General features: G+C 37.6%; 3 protein-coding genes across 6 annotated transcripts; 2 read left to right on the forward strand and 1 right to left on the reverse strand.

Annotated features, from left to right (window-relative positions):
* Positions 1–2,283: 2,283 nt before the first annotated feature.
* On the reverse strand, positions 2,284–5,153 carry LOC119069484 (zinc finger CCCH domain-containing protein 13). 4 transcript variants are annotated; one of them, XM_037173555.1, is made up of 4 exons: positions 3,861–5,153; positions 2,723–3,683; positions 2,517–2,668; positions 2,284–2,459 (listed from the first exon to the last, which is right to left on the reverse strand). In XM_037173555.1, the coding sequence occupies exons 1-3, from the start codon at positions 4,978–4,980 to the stop codon at positions 2,620–2,622; spliced, it is 2,130 nt and encodes a 709-aa protein (XP_037029450.1). In that variant the 5' UTR covers positions 4,981–5,153; the 3' UTR covers positions 2,284–2,459; positions 2,517–2,619. The 4 variants fall into 4 exon arrangements, with proteins under 4 accessions (XP_037029450.1, XP_037029449.1, XP_037029448.1 ...); XM_037173554.1 differs by having other exon boundaries at positions 2,723–3,408; positions 3,469–5,153; XM_037173553.1 differs by having other exon boundaries at positions 2,723–3,317; positions 3,366–5,153.
* Positions 5,154–10,917: 5,764 nt separating this feature from the next.
* Positions 10,918–13,041, forward strand: LOC119069494 (esterase FE4-like). The gene is made up of 6 exons (XM_037173564.1): positions 10,918–11,340; positions 11,403–11,637; positions 11,706–12,086; positions 12,145–12,332; positions 12,386–12,657; positions 12,719–13,041. Exons 1-6 carry the CDS (start codon positions 10,951–10,953, stop codon positions 12,933–12,935), a joined length of 1,683 nt encoding a protein of 560 aa, XP_037029459.1. The 5' UTR covers positions 10,918–10,950; the 3' UTR covers positions 12,936–13,041.
* Positions 13,042–14,595: 1,554 nt separating this feature from the next.
* On the forward strand, positions 14,596–16,984 carry LOC119069492 (esterase FE4-like). The gene is made up of 6 exons (XM_037173562.1): positions 14,596–15,077; positions 15,140–15,374; positions 15,435–15,833; positions 15,893–16,080; positions 16,193–16,467; positions 16,568–16,984. Exons 1-6 carry the CDS (start codon positions 14,682–14,684, stop codon positions 16,842–16,844), a joined length of 1,770 nt encoding a protein of 589 aa, XP_037029457.1. The 5' UTR covers positions 14,596–14,681; the 3' UTR covers positions 16,845–16,984.
* Positions 16,985–18,034: the final 1,050 nt, after the last annotated feature.

Raw genomic sequence — 18,034 nt, forward strand, 5'->3', positions numbered from 1 at the left:
GTAATAAATATTTTTTATATGTATTTCAGCTATTATATAAATAGTAAAAAATAAAAAAAAATAAAAATTTAAATCATTTAAAACCAATAAATAAGAAAAAGATATTTACAACATAAATAATGATATGGTGGTTTGATTCTAAGATGACTAATTATATATATAAATATAGATCTATATATTATATATATTTTTAAATAAAAAAAAACAAACAAAACTGGAAAATTTTTTAAATATTTTTCATTAAAAAAAAGAAGAAAAGGAAATCATATCTCCGATGATTTTTTCATAAAACACACACATTGTAAATATATATTTCTAAATAAAAAAGGGACAAAAAAATCGAAAAAAAGAACAATTTAAGGTGCAATAAATGGTGCAGTTTTTGTAAGACGATTTTTTTCGTAGTCTAATTTATATTATCAATTATATCGCCTTAAGTCGATCGTTATTTTGATTTGACAAATAGCCTTTTTTAAATCAAATATCTATGTCTCAAAATATTTTTTTTCTCCTCCATTCTAGTTCAGTTTTTTTTTTAAATTAAGTGACGATTTGATTGAAATCTCTTTTTTTTAATTTTTAACTTTTGTTTTAAACATATTAGTTACACACAATGGTCTAAAAATATGTTGCAAATGACCCAAAATTTTCATCATCGTTTTTTTTTTGTAAAATAAGTAAATTAAATAGATTTCGAACTTTAAAGGAAAAATTCTTTTATGGAAACTGAACCGATTGCACTTTAGGATATAATTTAATTTTATATTAATAATAATTGAACAATAGATGATATTTTGAAAGAAAAAAAAACCCGCTTTTATGCTACTTTTATCGATGTGATGCAGAAGGCGGACATCGTTGATCCGTGACCGTGGCGTTGTCTAAAAATATCTGGATGCACAAAAAAAAACGGATGGACGAAATATCTAACGACAAATTAGTCTGAATAAGAACTTATAGACCCTAATAACAAGCCCACCCCAAACTCTTCCTTTTCTAAAATAGATGTTTACAATGAAAAACAGGAATCAATGGTCTATTCTGTTAGTGGATTTTTTAAATTTCTGGAGCTACCAAATACGTGAAGCAGGAAGAATTTCATCAGTCGATATCCATGAACTTTTTGACGGCATCTTTATTTCTTACAAAATACATGGATTTGAAATCCTTCTGATCATTGTTAGGTCGTAGACCTTTTGACGGCATTTTCATTTCTTACAAAATAAATGGAATTGAAATCCCTATGATCGTCGTTAGGTCGTAGACCTTTTGACGGCATTTTTATTTCTTACAAAATATGTGGCGAATAACAAACAATTCAAAGACAACCTTCACACAGTGTTTTAATTGTTGATCATACAAGAAGTGTATGTTAGTAGATCAGCTGGTAACATTCAGCTGGTGCTTATTCGGCACATAGAAATCTTTTAAGAATTGTATTTGGTTTCCAAAAGTACACTTTCGATGTCCCGATGTCACGACATATGCATGTGGGATATCCTTGAAGAGGAGAAGGAAAGCACATGCTGTTGGATTTCCAATTGAATAATCAAGTAGTCTATTTACTAAGTTAGTACGTCTTGAAGAAAATTAGTTGCAAGCCTCACTCTAATTGTAACATTCTTCTGGAAAAGTTGTTCTGCTAATAAAGCTCGGTATATTTTGTAACGTCTGATTTTATTACTGCTCCTGGAAATCTGGATAACCAAGACATGCATCACAGACAGCTTTTATTAAGGTCAGCTTGTTTACCGGAAATGATAGCCGGAAATTTCATTCAAACGGCTGTGAGGTACTCAAAAGAATTAAGATTCCAAAAAATACTGATGCAGTTAGATAGTCTCGGCAAGCTACGAATTCGGATGGGTGTGGATTTTCAAGTTCAATGCTAACTACTAACCTACTCTGAAGAAATTGTTTCTAACAAGGGCTTTAATTTGAACAGGCGCGAATGCCGAATTCTGAATCGATTGTGGTCTGGACATGGATGCTGTAGACCATGTATGAAATTTGACGGACTCACCATTCTGTGATTGTGATGATGTGACTTTACCGACAGTGAATAACGTTTTGAATGAGTGTTGTTTTCGACATTTTCCAGTGGCTTTAAGTGATTTAAATTGATTACCCGAAGGTGTTATTGAATGACTTGAGACTTTAAACGAGGAAATGGAATTAGGGTAATGTTTCATTTTATGTAATTACCTGAAATGTAAACCAAAACCACAAGATCAATGATAACAAAGAGCTGCACGCAAACGACTTGCAATGATGAAAATAGTGAAAGTAATGCCATTCTAATTAACACTAGTTTATTTTGCTTTTTTTTGTAGTTTTAACAACATTTATGATAACATTTATTTATAGATGTTTGTGACTATACAATTATACAAGCCTGGTCCTGACTCCACGTATGTTGCCTTCGATAAATATTTGTATAAATCTTTGAAAGCTTTTGTAGAGAAAAGCTTACTGTTCTATGAAGAGGTTGGATAGGAAAAAATAGATTTTCTTGTTTGATAAATATATATAAGTTAACATTATTAATAATATAATTCACATCCTTTGTCAGCAGGGTCGTCGTAAAAATTGTCACCAGCTCTGGGTACATGCTCATGTTTACAAGGCTTTGACGGGAGACAGCAGTGGGAAGTGACAACCATTGAAGCTAGAATAAAAGTAAGTTTTATTTGAGTAATTCCAAAGGGAAATCGGGTCTTACCCCTTCAATTCGCCCATGTCGTTTTTGTACTTAAGAAGCTGCAACACGATTGCACCGACTAAGAGAGCCTGGCAAACATTCCAAGTCAGTTCGATGGGATAAACACTTGCGGGTCGCTTCATTTCAATGTTTTGGCTGTCAATGTACAACATGTCTCTTCTTCGAGAATCGTCTCGACGTCCCTCAGAATTGCCATTAAAGCGTTCGTGATCAGGTCTTGTTTCACGTAATTCTTCGTGTCGTTGTTCGTGCTTCAATATGTCTTTCCTTTCTTGGTCTTCGAAATCAAGTCTTCGCATTTCTCTCTGCTCCATTCGATTTAAGTTTGTTCGTCTGACTTTGCGTGAGCGCATACCATCAAGGAAATTGTCGCGTTCATATTGCATACGCTGAATAAGTACATCTCGATTATCCATTCGGACTAGAGTCTCTCTTTCAGTTACAGGAACTCTTCGATCCATACGGCTTTCGCGAACTCGACGATTCATCGTATTTTCACGATCTGCACGATCTTCACGCCGGTCCATTCGATCTGCACTTCTTCGACGATTTTCACGTCGATCCAATCGATCTTCACTTCGACTATCTACACGGTCTTCGTGTCGGTCAATTCGATCTTCACTTCGTCGACTTGTTACTCGATCTTCACGTCGGTCCAATCGATCTTCATTTCTTCGACTATCTACACGGTCTTCACGTCGGTCCATTCGATTTTCACTGTTTAGACGATCTTCACGCCGGTTCAGTCGATCTTCACTTCTTTGACGATCTACACGATCTTCACGTCGATCCAATCGATCTTCACTTCTTTGACGATCTACACGATCTTCTAGTCGATTCATTCGATCTTCACTTCTTCTGATATTTACACGATCTTCACGTCGGTCCAGTCGATCTTCACTTCTTCGACTATCTACACGATTTTCACGTCGTTCCAATCGATCTCCACTTCTTCGACTATCTGCACGATCCTCACGTCGGTTCAATCGATCTACACTTCTTCGACTATCTGCACGATCTTCACGTCGGTTCAATCGATCTTCACTTCTTCTATTATCTACACGATCTTCACGTCGGTTCAATCGGCTATCTACCCGATCTTCACGTTGGTCCAATCGATCTTCACTTCTTCGGCTATCTACACGATCGTCACGTCGGTTCAATCGATCTCCACTTCTTCGATTATCTGCACGATCTTCACGTTGGTCCAATCGATCTTCACTTCTTCTATTATCTACACGATCTTCACGTCGGTTCAATCGGCTATCTACCCGATCTTCACGTTGGTCCAATCGATCTTCACTTCTTCGGCTATCTACACGATCGTCACGTCGGTTCAATCGATCTCCACTTCTTCGATTATCTGCACGATCTTCACGTTGGTCCAATCGATCTTCACTTCTTCGGCTATCTACACGATCGTCACGTCGGTTCAATCGATCTCCACTTCTTCGATTATCTACACGATCTTCACGTTGGTCCAATCGATCTCCACTTCTTCGATTATCTACACGATCTTCACGTTGGTCCAATCGATCTTCACTTCTTCGACTATCTACTCGAACTTCACGTCGGTCCAATCGATCTACACTTCTTTGACTATCTACACGGTCTTCACGTCGGTCCAATTGATCTCCACTTCTTCGACCATCTACACGATCTTCACGTCGGTCCAATCGATCTCCACTTCTTCTACTATCTACACTGTCTTCACGTTGGTCCAATCGATCTTCACCAATTCGTCTTTCTACTCTGTCTTCACCAATTCGCAGATCATCACGTACTCGACGATCCAATCGATCTTCACTAATTCGTCGGTCTTCACTTCTTTGATGATCCACTTCACGGATTTCACTGAATCGATGATTTACGCGTTCTCCTCTCAAAATATTACGAGACGTCGTTGAGATATCGTTTCTGATGAAATTGCGTCGCAAATTAGCTCCAAGTCGGTTATGTTGTTCGGAACGAGACTGTATATAGGTTGATCTTCTCTGTTCGTCCCGATTGCCAGAATGAGTTTGTCGGACACGATCAGCAGCAATTTCTCGCCTTAAACTGTCGCGAAACGAGCGATCTGATGCATTGTCCCGATGTCCTTTCTGGAATAGAACTTGCCTGTCCTGACGATCGATGCGATTTTCAGTGATACAAAGTCCACGTCTATCGCTACAGTTAGACGAAACTTCCGAAAACTTGGTTGAAATTATAACCAGCAATACTAATACTGTTACGGATTGCCAATAACTTGAGTGCATTATCACTAAGAACCACACTTGATTATTCGTTTCTCTAAGAAGCGTCTATGAGGTAAAGGGGAATCGTTAGACGAGCAGCAAAACAGTTCTCAGTTACCAAACAAACGTTTTTGTTTATATTTCTCAACGACACTTTCTAAGCCAATGTTCAGCGAATACTGTAGAAAGTGGATGACATCCTTACGTTTTTATACCTTCTTCATGGCATCGCCAATTCCAATTTCACACTTCATTCCTTTAATCCGATTTAACAAGTCGCACATGTGACTCAACGAGATATTGTCTTTTCCCTTTTTTTATGATATACCAAAGGGTGTTTCAGTATTTTGTTCGATGAATGTGTCCGGGAAAAGATTGTACAGTGGCCACACACGTTCTACTTGTCTAACGTCCGTCAAAGAGGATTGGTTCGCCGAGAGTGTATATTGTAATTTGTTCATTCAGGTAAAAAGGAAAGAATAATTGGATGTTCTAGAATGCTTCAATTGCGTACGTAACGGAATCTCAATAAATCCATTGAAATTAGACTACTCTTTTCTTAAAAACATTTTATTAATTAATTTGGTTAACATACGGGTCTCTTTAGATTTTCCAACTTATATGTTCTATTGGAATAACGAAGAAACATTTCTGAAATTTGAATCGAAGTTTTGATCAAGAATATTGTGTCCGGTGTAGACTGTTAACTACTGTCATACATATAGAAATTAACCTTAGACACAAAGAATCGGAAAATCTAAGAAAGTCCACAGTCATTTAATGAGTATGGGCTTTCTTGGATTTTCCGAATTAATATAGCAAAATACAAAACGTTAAGCGTCACAGTGTGTTGAAGTTTAAAATTATCCATTAACCCTCAGCAACTTATTCCATTCCACGCAATATAGTAAACGGAATTTCAATTTATTTTAACCATCAAATTCATTTATGTGACACAAATGAGCTCGAGATAAGAAAATTTAAAAATACTTCGACCTGCCATGAATATCGTTTCACCCCACGCACTCTCCATACAATACGCATTCATTCATGGAGAATATTATCAATGAAACTAAATTGAATCTTTTTATTTAATAAAATATATTCTTTCGATGACGTATGCAGTTCTTCCTCTGGTAGTACATAAAATCCGCTGGGGTAAGAACTACAAAAATATATAAAATCAAGGTAAATCAAGAAGTAGGAGATTGTAGTAATTAGTGCATTCGTTAAGAAAAAATTATCAAAAAAAATGAGCCCATGTTGGGAAACTTGTCCATGTTTAAAGTCGATGATCACCTCATACTGACGAGATAGTGGCCGGAAAAACAATTTGAAAGTAGTTTTCGATTCTAGGGTTCATTTCCTGTCTGGGCACATAATGATTAAAAAAAAATATTTATTAAATATTTATTTATTGCCTGACCAATGCGAAAATTGACTATTACACGACTGTTTACCCCTTGCGAAAATGATCCATTACCCTAGGCATATTAAGGGTTTGTTTCACATTGACAGTTCTTTCAAGTAAAATTTGCTTTGTTTTCATTTTAAGTTTTTGTTGAATGCATCGATCAAAAAAGAATGCAACAAACTTTTAGAAGAATTTGCAACACACAGAATTGAAAATGTCGATCATATTTATTGTTACCATGTGTTACGGTCACACATTTCGGTGTATTTTTCACTTACAACCCTTAAAATAGTACAGCTTATAGTACAAACACACCATCTCTTTGCAAATTTTTTTGAAAAAATTGAAAAGGACTTACAAAATAATTGCCCAAACAATACGTCTTCATCTACACTAACTGCGAAAAACAATGGTAACTACTGTAACAACAATACAGGTTTGACATGAGGTATTAATTTTTACTATGCTGGTGCATGTAATAAGGCTATTACATGTATAGGCAATAACCTTTACATCACTCGCATAGTAAAACGTCGTACTACACACGGAAAATAAAGTGATATCTCGTATCACGATGAGTAAAAGTACCTCGGGCTGCCGCCCTCGAATACTTTTTCTCATCTGGATACGAGATATCACTTTACTTCCCTTGCATAGTAATGTACTATTTCGGATCACAAAATTGTGTCCTTGTGTAATGAATTACTTTCGCAGCATCCAACGTAATCTACTATAGTAGATCTCTGACTCGGAAGGTTGGCGTGTGGTAATCTGGCACACCATACAAATTGATGGTGTGCCAAATTCAACTCTAAGGGGCGAATCTGGCACAGTCATGACTTTTCATTACATGTAGAAAAAGGACGCATACTATGATCGCGTGTGCCAGATTCCCCGATGCCGCGCCGGGAGGTTTTAGACATTTTAGACATTTTCGGAAGATCGCGACCACCGCACATAAGTGGATCCGCACCTGTTCATTTTTGACACTTGTCTCATGTGATAATTACGGCAGTTGTGTTTGTTCAATGGGTAATTTATTCTATTAACGTCCCAAAAAAGCAAATTAAAATTCAGTGGAAAATTTTTGCGATTTTTTGAATTGATAATACCAAATGCCACGCACCCAAAACACATTTTTATCGAATTTCAATGTGTCTGATGATACATAGTGAATGATACGATACATTGCCTGTCAGTCGCGCTCAAAGTTATTACATTAAATTCTTTCTCTAAATTCAATTCATCTCTTGATTGGTGGTTGCTTGTTCGATTGGCTTCGTACGTTAGACAAGTGTTACTCGATACAATGCTCTAAGAACACTTTTCCGATTTGCACACGAACAAGTCTAGCGAATCATAGTTGAAACGAAGTTTCATTTGCTTTGTGAAATTTCTCGGCAAAAATATCCCCCGGAAGGTGATTATTATCTTTCTGGGCGATAACTATCGCTTTCTAGATCGATAATATTGCCCAGATTGGCACTGTAAAAAAATCCGGAAATTATTTCCATACAAAATGGTACTCTATTTGGCATCTGTCACTCGAAGCACTTTTGCTTGGAATGCGTTGGCACAACACTATGGGAGCTAATCTCAACCATATAGAAAGTCTACAGTCAACTAATACAGATCTACTAATGAAACTCAGTAGATGTGTCTTCGGCCAAGGCCGGGAATTTTATGATTTATTGACGCATTGTACATGGTATATATAGGCTGGATCACAGGCTACTTGATGCTTGACAATTCAATGGCAAACTGTGATCACCACAGATACTTCCCCCTTTGAAGAAATTTTGTTGGTCCAAGTCGATCGTCTGTGTCACGTGGATTTGGGACGAGATTTCACAGCAGGACCATAACTTGTGTTTGGATAGGGATTTGATGTGGTGGATTGGTTGGAGCCACGGATGTTCGGGTTTGAGTGATTTCTGAAGTCGCTTGCTTGTCGAGTTGTGTGTCCAAAACCATTTGAATGTTGGTAACCGGTGTATGACGTGAGGTACTTTGAAAATTTTGAATCTGTTTCATAGCGGTAGGATCCATAAGGTTACCTAATAGCTGTGAAAACAGTTGGTTTTTCGAAAGTTTTGTTACTTTGAAATTTTGTGTCTTGATTAGATTGGTGACAATCTAATAAGATTTGATTCGAGAATTCATTATATCGAATTTTGGATCTGTTTAAATTTGGGTTTAATTTTGAAACAGATTATCTCGAAAATGATTTTATTTCGGATGAAGATGAATTTTCTCCGATGTTGGAAGATTGGTTATGTTTCCAACTCTTTATTTAATTTCAAATTAATTCAGATTAAGAGATCGTACAACCTCATAATTTCGTGAAATGACATTGTCCACGGCTTTACCCGGAAAATGACAAGATGTCATTCATTTAACTGCTATTTTTACAGTTTTTAATGGGCGAAAAATGAAGTGTTGTTGTCTTAAGTCTGATAGACGGTGTTTGGTGCTTGTCTCATTCTACGTGGAATGTTATTTGAATATATGACAGCACGAAACATTCCGGAATAATTTTAATTTTTTAAATTTTATTCCAATTGTTGTGGAGCTTTTTTACTGCCATTTAATTTGCAGGAATACGCACTGCACGAAATGTACTTATATTAGATGGTTATAGCTGTCTGTGGTAGCAGACTTTAGGCAGTATAATTGTCATGTACATTTCGACTGATATTATATATGTGACTCATTGAACGGTTGTATGTACGTTTGTACGATTCTACGGTCAATGAGTTTTAACCTATTGGCGCCGGTTTAGTGGTTTAATATCAGATTTTGTAATTTATGTCATTCGTGAACTTGAATTTGTTGTGTGTCAATTCAAGGGTGTTGAATTTATACACGATGACTTTTTATTCTTTACGTTCTATGATGGTAAGAACTTGTGAAACTAGTTTACATGGAAAAAGGATGTGTTATCGCACAATGGATAACTCATTGGATCAATTTTCATGTATCAAGTATTTTCGATTACAACTTTAAGAAACAAAAAGTTTCAATCCTCGACACGCTTCGGTTTTGCTTAAACGGTTCCGTCGTTTATGAGTTAATCACGAAAGATTATTCTCAAGACGGATAGGCGTAGAGCTTAATTTTCGAAACGCTGAGCCGGGTGATTGGACTAATTTAGAATTAGCGATTGTTGCAAATCGTTCTATAATTGTAATGAGGGAATACTTGATTCTTTGGTGTTTGTCAGAAGAATTTTTTGGATGTTTTTTTCCGAAAAATTGTTTTTAATTTTGAAGTGTTGAATTATTCTTTGAAACTTTTTTTAGAGTTTTGTACGAGAAACGAAAAGACCTTATCTTTTTCATAGTGATGCAACGCACCCATTTTGAGGTGGACATCCCAACCGCGTAATCGAGGTTGGTGGAAAGTGTCGTTGATAAGTTTCGATGTATCGTTTTTCGTGAATAATTCTCAGGAAATGGTTTCCTCTGATCAAACTATTTAGTTTCACTAAACGTTGATTTATAATTTTTATGAAATTGGTTGTTTAACCATATTTCTAGGCCAAAAAATTTTATTTTTGGTTGACTGTAGTTCTTGTAACTAGATGTTATAGTTACGGTAGTTTGTCGACAATATTTTAGCCAAAATATTTGTGCTAAAACTAAGTCTTAAATCTAAATTTACTTTTTGAGCTTAACTAGTGGCGTAACCTAGTTTTTATGCTTAAAAGTACAATTTGTTATTAAATTTTGAATTGGTTTTCATAATTGAAAAACACAATTTTAGAATGTTGTCGACCGAAGTATAGATCTTATAACTTCGTTATATTTTGACGACTGTAGTGCTCGTGTGGGCATTCTTATTTATTGTTGTTACAGTCCACTGAACGTTTGTTACGGACAGTGCAAATTGGTTTATTGTGCCAATTTGGTCTTTAATTTTTGATTTCATTGCTATTTATAGCTGAAATTATTAGACTTTGTTCAGAGGTATTTTAACGTGAACTTGAGTCGGGGTCACCAATTATATGGGAGCTAATCTCAACCATATAGAAAGTCTACAGTCAACTAATACAGATCTACTAATGAAACTCAGTAGATGTGTCTTCGGCCAAGGCCGGGAATATTATGATTTATTGACGCATTGTACATGGTATATATAGGCTGGATCACAGGCTACTTGATGCTTGACAATTCAATGGCAAACTGTGATCACCACAACACAATTAAAACCTTTAGTTACATTCCAAAATAAATTATTTCTGTTTATAACTGAAGAATGAATTGTTCGGTACTGTCGATAAATTCTCCATACAAATCCGCAGTTTATCATAACGGATAACCTATAAGTAAATGATAAAACTGATTTCGCAATCAATAGTGAATAATACGATGCAATGTCTATACATTCTCCATCAATCGCGTTCTAAGTTATTACGCTAAGCTCTCTGTCTAAATGCAATTTATCTATTGATTGTGATTGATTGTTCGATTGAGCTTTCGTGATATTCAATGTTTGCTATCAGTTGATTCATGTTCCATCGCATTTTCAGTTCTGAAATTGACTTCGTACGCTAGACAAGTTTCCCATCGTTAAAAATGAAACATTTAACGTTGATAGTCTTATCACTTTTCCTGACCGGCTGTTGGTCATATCAAGTAATCGGAGAGTTGAGAAAGCAAATTAACGATGGAGTCATCCTCGGACGCTACATGACATCCCAAACTGGACGTCAAATTAGCGGATTTATTGGGATTCCGTTCGCCAGTCCACCGGTCGGCAATCTACGCTTTCGAGCACCACAAAGAGTAGCACCATGGAACGGGACTCTTTTAACACAAAACCAGCGATCGAAATGTCCTCAAATTGATGCGTTAAGGGGTTCCACTGTTGTGGAAGGCAACGAAGATTGTTTGTACGTAAACGTTTATGTACCGGAAACTGCTGGTAATACCAGACTAGACGTCGTTGTATGGATTCATGGAGGGGTTGTTCTAGAGAAGACACGAATGGAACACATTTGAAAATTTACGTTCATATCGTCTTCTAGGGTTTCACTTTGGGTGACAGTGGTCCAAACACTTACGGACCAGATTATTTACTCGAGCATGATATTATCCTTGTAGCTGGTAATTATCGTCTCGGTGCACTTGGATTTCTATCGACTGAAGATCGCAACAGTCCTGGAAATTTTGGACTAAAAGATCAGGCCTTCCTGCTGCAATGGGTGCAAGATAACATTGAACATTTCGGTGGAAATAAGGATTCCGTCACAATATGGGGAGGTAGCTTAAACACAATCATTAAATGTCCCAATCGAACCTGAACTCTACTTTCTCGTAAAAAAAATCAGAATCAGCCGGTGCAGCTTCCGTTGCTTATCAAATGATTTCACCGTTATCACAAGGACTTTTTCACAGAGGCATTTCAAATAGTGGAGGATTAGTTGGGCCTGCACGACCAGATGTTGGTAGAGCACGCGCAACGTCGTTGGCTCAGCTAATGAGCTGTCCTGTACTTGACGATACTTCCGCAATCGTCGAATGTTTACGACAAGTGTCACCAGAAGACATGATTTACTCAGGTGTCTCTTTTCCAATCGTAGTAGAATCTTTCGAATCTGATGAGCCGGCATTCATTGATCAACGCAACTATAACAATCGTTTTTCCGATTTTGCTGCCATTCCATGGTTGGTAGGAATGAATAGTGAGGAAAGTCTGTTGAGTTTGGGCGGTGAGAAGAGGAACAATTTGCTTTTGACGAATCATTAAATTGTTGTTGTTTTTTGAAGCGGTTGTGGAAAACGATGCAGCCCTGAGCGTGTTACTAAGTGACTGGGATTCAAGACTTCCAGCCACATTCGGTTATAGCCATTTGGATGAAGACTCACGTGTCAATATAACAAGACGTATAAACGAATTCTATTTCGGGAATGAGGCCACGCCAACCCTACAAATGGATAGGCAACAGCTCATGAATGTAAGCGGAAAAGTCTTCAAATCATATTACTGGTACTAAAAAATGCTAAGTAGTTGTTCACAGACACATATCTAACATTCGTTGATTCGGTTCGGCAACGAGTTCAAGATATTCGCCATAGCAGTACGTATCTGTACTTGTTCACCCACAAAGGGACAGCTAGCTTCAGTAGAACAACACGATATCAAGGAACTTCACACGCTGATGACCTAATTCCACTGTTCCCACTCCGAAAGACTGTTTTTTACAGTTCGATCCCTACCAATGAAGACAGAGAACTGATTGAAGTCATGCCTCTTTTGTGGACGAACTTTGCTAAATTCGGGTAACCAATCTGCAGACGAATAAAAATGGATGCGTCGCACTACAGTTTTATTTACTTTCAGAAATCCTACGCCCGTTGACGGAACAACCACTCCGAATTGGCCACCAGTGACCAGCAGTTCTTTTGCATCCATGCAGTACATGCAAATTGGAAATGAAAATGGACGTTTGGATAATGAAGTGCTGACAGTAAAAACAGATTACAATTCGGCTCGAGCCGAATTTTGGATGAGTATTCGAGAAGATTACAATCTTAATTCGTGGCTTCTTGTAGCTTGAACGTAAAAGCTCCTTGATTGTTCGGCACATTTTGTGAATTTTTTGTGTTTTTGAAATAAAATACGTTCAGCTTATGTAAATAAATAGCCAGCCGGCTGAAACGTTTTTATCGACTATTCCATAAAACTTTTGATAATATTAGGGTGTGTTCGGGACTTAACCTACCTGGCCCGTTTCTCTTTTATATACTCATTGAAGAGTATAACATCTGTATATATAGAAATTCAGTTAAAACAATGCTCTGATCTGATACATCTCGCAATGAGAATGGACTTTTTTTACCTGTCGTCTTAAGAAAGACGCACAGGGGTTTAGAGGGTCTACGGATTATCTGTGTAAGAAAAGAAATTTCGTCCATGGATCCACCGTTCACTCAGAGTCTCAGCGTCAGTTTTTCACCATATTCAAGACTTCAACCGAGCTAAACAGAACAATAAAAACCACGACAGAAGGGTCATATTCTAAGTCCAAGTACAGTCAAATCCGCGTAAAAACGCAAGAGCGCGATAAATCTCGATGTGTTTGGGACTAAACCTACCTTGCTCTCGGTGTGTATGGGACTAAACCTACCTTGCCCGTTTCAACAAACTTCAAACTTTTAAGATCCAGCATTCGTTTAAAGTTTGTTGATCCGCGGCGAAGTCTAAGTGAAAAATCATTTTTATTCCGAGTTTTGTAAAGGATTTTTCATGCCATGGGAAAAAAATTCAAAATTTTTCGCGTAATTTCGTCTTTTTGCATGAAAAGTTGTACACGTATCTGTGGTGGACGGTTGATTCTAGGCACTTTCGCTTGTCGCCCGCACTTCATTCATGTAAATAAACTCTCATGTTTTCCCTAGTGATGTAATAAGTCACTTTCGATCATAAGGAGCTCAAAAGCAGGTAATCGACTTAATACATTGAAACCCGAAATTTTCATGTTTTTTCGGAACATTTTTCGGCGTAGTTCAGCGAAATTTCGTTGAGAAAAATCTGTAGAGCTTATTTTAGAGCAAATATCATGGAAGCTTATCTCATCTACTTGTGGACGCATTCAGAAAAATCTCAAGATGTTATAGAAGAAAAGCCAAAAACATTTCGGGCTATTTTGGTTTGAAGCTTTGTTAGTTTAATGGTACAGGACATGGATTGCTTCGTATATGGAATACTTCGTCTGTATGAAATTTAATGCTCATAGCCGAATCAGACACGATGTTCCTTACAATTGTAACCATAGAATTGTAAGGTATTTTACTAAAAATCGGAAAAGTTAAATTTATCAACTGTGAACTCGCGTTATGAATCACTTCATTCGTCAATTCGCAATCGAGTCTCTCCTATCAATAAATTCTTATCAATTCCCATTCCCAATGCCCAATCTTCAATTTTCCATCTTAAAACCTTTATGGTTACAAAACCCATGTTTCCGTGCGGCTTGGAAATTTTCTTGGCAATCAAAAAACCAAAAGATTGATGGTAAATTAGGCCTATCCTGGGAATGTTTATCGTACTGAACTGTTGACGAGAGGCTTTAGTTCTAAGCAAAATTAATCTTCGAAAAAGCAAACAACATGCAATGCTGACTCGACCCCTTCAATGTACACATATTTAATCATCATTCTAAGTGATAAATTAACTGAACACCTCAATCCATTAAATTACCTTTTGATTGATCATTTTTCTGATACCGACAACTTCTTTCGATAAGCAATTTGTGCCGGTGATTCTCAGTTTTAATGTTTAGTATCAATCGTCAACGAAAGAAATGAATTTTCTGACAATATTTCTCCTCGCTGTTTCTGTGCAATTTTGCTTGTCTTTCGAAGACACAGAAGACTTAACGTTACACATTAACGATGGAGAGATTCTCGGCCGGTACATGACATCCGAATCGGGTAGGGTCGTTAAGGCATTCATGGGAATCCCATTCGCTAGTCCGCCTGTGGGTAATTTACGCTTCAGAGCACCGCAAAGAGTTGAACCCTGGAACGTCACTCTTTTGACACAGAATGAACACCCGAAATGTCCGCAAATTGACACGTTCTTTGGTGGGGCAACGCCTACCATCGAAGGCGAAGAAAACTGTTTGTTTTTGAATGTGTATGTGCCAGAAACGAGTACTGGTGAACCGTTAGATGTTCTTGTGTGGATTCATGGTGGAGTTAGTAACTTTGTAAATTGTCTTTGCGTTGAATTCCTTTTCACAACTTTGTTGGTCTTTAGGCCTTTGTCTTGGGTACAGCAGGAGTTTCATCTTATGGACCTGATTATTTGCTGGATCATGACGTTATAGTGGTAGCTGGAAATTATCGACTTGGTATGCTAGGATTTCTATCCACCGAAGATAGAGTTAGTCCCGGCAATTTCGGATTAAAAGATCAGTCCTTTCTGCTACAGTGGGTGCAAGAGAACATCCACCACTTTGGCGGTAACAATGATTCAGTAACGATATGGGGAGGTATGCACGCTTCTGGCTGTTAATTTTATCACACACAAACGAAATCACAATACCTTACAGAATCGGCTGGTGGAGCGTCCGTTCATTATCAAATGATTTCCCCAATGTCTCGTGGCTTGTTCCACAAAGCAATATTGAACAGTGGTACCTTGAACAATGGTTGGTGTGATCCGGCACGAACTGGGGTAGCAAGGCGACAAGCATTCAATCTCGCAGAACATGTCGGTTGTCGGACAAATGATACAACCACCGAAGAAATTGTTGAATGTTTACGGGGCACATCGATACAGGATATTTTAAGTTATAGTGCGTCAGCTCCATTCCCGGTTGTTGAAAATTTCGAAGCTGACGAGATGGCATTCATTGGGGAACGGAATTTCGATGATCTTCACTCGAATTCAGTAGAAATACCAATGCTGCTTGGCATGAACACAGAGGAGGGACTGTTGAATATAGCCAGTAATGTTCACGCTCTACAAACGTATCACTCTGATGAGCTAATTAGTTGTATTTTAAAGCACCCCTAAGTAACAGCTTGGTCCTCGACAATTTAATCACGACTTGGGATCAAACTTTAGCGAGTTCGTTTGGCTTTGGCCATTTGAGTGGGAGTGAACAAGAAGCAGTGACGAACAAGCTTAACGCTTTCTATTTCGGAAGGGAAACAACCCCAACCAATCAACTGGACAGAAACCACCTAGTTGACGTAAGGAGATATTAGATTTACCCAAAACTCAAATTCATTCAGTCCGAGACCTACGTCACCGTTCGATATTTTTTCACTTTCAAACGAACTTTTTGACCGGAATTCTCTTTAGCTATTCACTGACGGCGGATTCATCGGAATTGTAGAAACTATTCGGCATCGGTTGAGCCATAGCAACCACAACCACACATACGTTTATCTTTACACTCAGAAAGGAACAGCCGGTTTTAGCGCAGCAACTGAATTCTTTGGAACATCGCACGCAGACGATTTAATTCCTCTTTTTCCGATGCGTAAGGTAGCATTTTACAGCACAATTCCATCGGAACATGACAGAGAACTTACCAGACTCATGACTTTGATGTGGACGAATTTCGTCAAAACTGGGTGTGTGAACTATAGCAGATAAACGTAGAAGTTCACCGACAGAATTCACGTTTACCTGTCTGTCTAACTAAAATTAATTATTATGAACATTGGGTTCCAGCAATCCCACACCCGACAGTACAGCGACACCGATTTGGCCGCTAGCCACACATTTTCCTCTCGATTACATGCAAATCGGAAACGAAAACGGAAAGTTCGACAGTCAAATATTACAACCGAGAGTGGATTATTATTCGCACAGGGCTAACTTTTGGATGGAACTGAGGGACGAGCATCGTATCAGTTCTTGGTTACATGATTCATCCAGCAGCGCTGGTCGTTACTCAGTATCACTGGTTGGACTACTGTTGACGATGATGTGCATGCATTTTGTATAAATCTACAAATTTTGTGAAAACGTCTACGTGTAGCCATACAATTTTTGATTGAAGTAAGTTCTGTGTATTTATCTGTACGTTCGATGATAAATAAAAAGACAAAAATTACTTCAAAAAACATAAGACAATCGGCAGTCTTCCTGAAAAATGGCTTTCGATTTATTTTTTAGTTCTGAATTCCCATTTCATTAACTTAAGTTAATGTCGTCTGCTTTAATACTACGCATGAACGATCACGTGCATCGAAATCCTTGCAGTGGATCCTGTGTGGATATATCGTTGCGTCCGTGTGCAGGACGTTTGGAATCACTGAAAATACCCCCATCTGAAATGCATACAAACATAGAGCTAAATTTAGAAAATTTTAAACAACAAACAGAGCACTTGCTCTTCCCAACCCACAATGGCGTTGAGTGAATTTAACGAAGAAAACAGAGCGGTTTCGACCTCGGGACTCAGTGGCAGTCTGAGGTCAGCGTGATCTAGCCATCATCACTTGTTTCCACTTGACCCTTCCCAATACAGCAGTAAAAACTGTCAAATGAACGTGTGTTCGAAAGTAAGCATTTAATCACTCTTTGGTCGAAAGTTCGGACACTGACGGAAAGCTACATTGAAAAATCGACGCAGGATGTAAAAACTCCGCTAAATTATTTTAGTCACGAAAATTTTGTAGCACCAAATGTTTTTGACGAAGTACAATTCCATTTGGCCACATCAAAAACCAGTCAAATCCAAACGATTTTCTTGTACGTGACATGAAATGCAGTCTTAGATGTCGAGGGGGTCTCTAATCGATCGATCAATTTATTTAGTGTCTAGCTAATACAGCCGAACATAGGCTAAAGTGCAGTCAATGATCATCGAAAATATATGACCAGTATTGTTATCACTTCTATCTATCAAAGTATTTGATATGTTGATTTCGAATCTTGTACTTCATTTTTTTAAACATTTATTTTACTCTGTAATAGTACATTACGCCCGAAGTTCCAAATTTTTATTTTGACGAGTTGGGACGTTATGGCTCGACCCGAAGGGGAGCAATAAGCTTGTCATTATTTTTTGTCGTCGTTATCGATAACAGATGAATAGCCATATGTGACAGGTTAAAGAAAATAATTGTGGCATAAAATCACAGGCATAATGCAAATCATAAACACTCAGTCGTCAAAGAATAAACAAACAAA

This window comes from Bradysia coprophila, assembly GCF_014529535.1.
Source record: "Bradysia coprophila strain Holo2 chromosome X unlocalized genomic scaffold, BU_Bcop_v1 contig_35, whole genome shotgun sequence".
Taxonomy (NCBI): Eukaryota; Metazoa; Arthropoda; class Insecta; order Diptera; family Sciaridae; genus Bradysia; species Bradysia coprophila.

What these genes read in the sequence shown, in the direction of transcription:
- LOC119069484 (XM_037173552.1), bottom strand. Translation starts at nt 4,980, where the DNA reads ATGCACTCAAGTTATTGGCAATCCGTAACAGTATTAGTATTGCTGGTT. An exon ending in GACATGGGCGAATTGAAGGG is followed by an intron (nt 2,669 to 2,722) that starts GTAAGACCCGAT and finishes CTTTTATTCTAG; the next exon opens with CTTCAATGGTTGTCACTTCC.
- LOC119069494 (XM_037173564.1), top strand. Translation starts at nt 10,951, where the DNA reads ATGAAACATTTAACGTTGATAGTCTTATCACTTTTCCTGACCGGCTGT. An exon ending in TTCCGTCACAATATGGGGAG is followed by an intron (nt 11,638 to 11,705) that starts GTAGCTTAAACA and finishes AAAAAAAATCAG; the next exon opens with AATCAGCCGGTGCAGCTTCC. An exon ending in ACGAACTTTGCTAAATTCGG is followed by an intron (nt 12,658 to 12,718) that starts GTAACCAATCTG and finishes ATTTACTTTCAG; the next exon opens with AAATCCTACGCCCGTTGACG.
- LOC119069492 (XM_037173562.1), top strand. Translation starts at nt 14,682, where the DNA reads ATGAATTTTCTGACAATATTTCTCCTCGCTGTTTCTGTGCAATTTTGC. An exon ending in TTCAGTAACGATATGGGGAG is followed by an intron (nt 15,375 to 15,434) that starts GTATGCACGCTT and finishes AATACCTTACAG; the next exon opens with AATCGGCTGGTGGAGCGTCC. An exon ending in GGGACTGTTGAATATAGCCA is followed by an intron (nt 15,834 to 15,892) that starts GTAATGTTCACG and finishes TGTATTTTAAAG; the next exon opens with CACCCCTAAGTAACAGCTTG.